At 52.4% G+C, this 2,607-nt stretch overlaps 2 protein-coding genes across 2 annotated transcripts; one reads left to right on the top strand and one right to left on the bottom strand.

Annotated features, from left to right (window-relative positions):
* The first annotated feature begins 552 nt into the window (after positions 1-552).
* Positions 553-2,162, top strand: PPTG_19631 (hypothetical protein). Its single transcript, XM_008918049.1, has 2 exons — positions 553-590; positions 647-2,162. The coding sequence occupies exon 2, from the start codon at positions 1,023-1,025 to the stop codon at positions 1,389-1,391; it is 369 nt and encodes a 122-aa protein (XP_008916297.1). The 5' UTR covers positions 553-590; positions 647-1,022; the 3' UTR covers positions 1,392-2,162.
* Positions 1,590-2,546, bottom strand: PPTG_19630 (hypothetical protein; the record flags this gene model as incomplete). The annotated part of the gene is made up of 1 exon (XM_008918048.1): positions 1,590-2,546. One exon carries the CDS (start codon positions 2,544-2,546, stop codon positions 1,590-1,592), a length of 957 nt encoding a protein of 318 aa, XP_008916296.1.
* Positions 2,547-2,607: the final 61 nt, after the last annotated feature.

Genomic DNA, 2,607 nt, shown 5'->3' with positions numbered 1-2,607 from the left:
CGCATTGGATACACGGATACATGTTCTCGCATGTATCCTTGAGGCAATCCTGTCCCAATGACGGCCAGAGCAAAACTTCAGTATTGACGTCGCTAGTCTGGGCTTCAAAATCGACATAAGCCGATATACGCTTTACGAATCTCCTGCAAGCTTTGACTGCGATGCTAGAGGAAAATATGGCTTTGGGAGGTACATGTAGATGACTTCGTTAGGTCGGTGTCGTTTGGGCAGTCTAGCCCGGTGCAGGTTGCTCGGTGCCGATTGGAACGACCGGTGAATGAACCCTCGCGTCTCCTTGTCGCAACACAAGTTGCCGCACAGAAACCGGGGCCATAAGTCGGCGGGCGGTTTGTACATACGCTTCTACATGACACAAAAGAGGAGTCTACGTGTGCAGCTATCAAATCAGAGCTTTGAGGATTAACCATTCATGCGCTCCTGCGAATGTCGATTCGGCCACGAGTCATTCAGTTTGACGAGACTGTCGTGTCGGAAGCATCTTTGGTCCAAAATCAGCTAGAGCAACTTTAACCATAACATAAACTGCCTTTAGAAACACAGCCGAACGTCCATCGATCCGTGGACTATAGGTATGGTGGAAGGGAATTAGTTGGTTACCACGCTGAGCGTTGAACATTACATGTAGCGCGTAGGCAATTCACATCATGCGAATCACCTGTCAAACAAGGGACGTAATCGATATTATAGCACGGAGACCATGACAGCTCGATTTCAAAGCCTCACGACGAAGCAGTTCTGCCAGCTAAGAGCTCGGCTTGCTGACACTTTCATTGCAGGGGACAACGTAAACAGCTCGCTGCGATATTATTTCCTATTCCTAAAGTTTTTTCTTTCAATTTTCACTTCAACTTTGCGTTTTATGATGTCGTGTACACACATATATGTGTGCACATCGTCATTCTCGAGAACAAAGTCTGGATCGAAATAGGGAAGACTAACCCAGCCTCGAGCAGCGAGCAGCGAGCAGCGAGTAGCGACAGCGACGCGGCAGGCTGACGGACATGGAGGGCGACTACTCGCATTGCGATCTGTCAGGCCCGGACTTTGAGGGTGAGCTGACCAAGCGCAGCGTGTGGCTCAAGGAGTGGCGCAAGCGTTACTTCGTGCTGAAGGGCAACAAGCTCTACTTCTGCCGGGCACAGGGCGAACCAGCGCACGGACTTATCGACCTGGCAGACTGCCTGACGGTCAAATCGGCCGAGGAGAAGACCAACAAACGCTTCTGCTTCGAAGTGGCCACGCCCGACTCGACCTTCTACATGTACGCGGAGAACGAGAAGCAGAAGGACGAGTGGATCGGGGCTATCGGGCGCGCAATCGTCAAGTTCTCCAGCTCCTTCACGGGCGACCAGGACGACGACGCTAACTAACACACGACAGCTATCGTAGGGACCAGTACAGGACACGTGAAATGCATATAAAGACTGATGAAGAAGACGAAAAAATTATTTACAACTTTGCAAGAAAAGAAAAAAAAAATACGGTAAGAAAAAACTTGTGGAGTCCAGGTGGGCAGAAGCTTGACACACTGCTTCATGCGCAGTGCTTCCCGATATGTTTGAGGCCGCTTACTTTTCAGACAGCACCTTGAAGAGGCTGGGTACCACCTCCATGCGCCAGGGTCCTCCTTCCAGCACTTCGCCGTCGATGTTCATGCAGTCGTCCAGTTGGTCAGGCTCAATCTCGACGGCCTTGACCTTCAAGTACGAGATCAGTTCGCTCTGGAGCTCCTTGCCCATCAGATACAGACCGAACAGCTTGGCCACGGCTACCAAACCGCCCTTACGGGTGAGAATGAGATCCAAATTGCCATCTGAAGGGTGCGAGTAAGCGCCGTCAGGAGTGATGTTGACAACGCCCACCACAACGTACTTGCTGCAGTCCTCTTTCCACAGGAACTCGGGGTATCTCTTACGACTGGCAGGACTTGAAATACTGCCAGCGATGCCTCCCCACGACTTGCGTTGCTGACTGAAGCGGTCCATATCGTACACTGTGCCTTCCTCCACTTCGAACTGGTCGAGTGCACCGGCATCCGGATAATCGTCGTACCGGAGAAGTGGCGGCTGCGGTTCCGTCAACACGTACCGGACACGGCCACTGTGTTTCTTGGGCAACACAACGGTGCGCTTCACCTTGAGGAAAGCATATCGTAGTGTACCCATCCAACGGTATCGTTCCGACTCGGCAGCGATGTCGCCTGCAACACCCCAGCCGAGACCGCAGTAGCTGTAGTGCACCACCTCCGGGTTGGCAGCAGACACAGCCGTCACCACATCCAGTGGACGCATTTTGCGCTTCAAGATGCAGTACAGAGCGGCGTTGACTGTCGGGATACCCGCCCCCGTGCCAAAGGCGTTCTGGGTACCGGCTGAAATGAGCGAAATGGGCGTTGACGCCACAATTTCGCGCCATTCATGCTCTGGACGAGTGAGTAGTCCATTCATGAACTCACATAGGGTTCCGTCTCCTCCGATAAACACGAGGGCTTCAAAGCCATCGTCAGCCGAGTAACTTTTACCCATTTCGGCACCATGGCCAGAATGGGTCGTTTCTTCCACTACGCAATCAAAGTTACCCAAATCC

The sequence above is a fragment of the Phytophthora parasitica genome (assembly GCF_000247585.1).
Source record: "Phytophthora parasitica INRA-310 unplaced genomic scaffold supercont2.135, whole genome shotgun sequence".
Lineage (NCBI taxonomy): Eukaryota > Oomycota > Peronosporomycetes > Peronosporales > Peronosporaceae > Phytophthora > Phytophthora nicotianae.
This window is presented reverse-complemented; position numbering and strand designations above follow the sequence as displayed.

Coding starts and splice junctions, on each gene's coding strand:
- PPTG_19631 (XM_008918049.1), top strand. CDS start 1,023: ATGGAGGGCGACTACTCGCATTGCGATCTGTCAGGCCCGGACTTTGAG.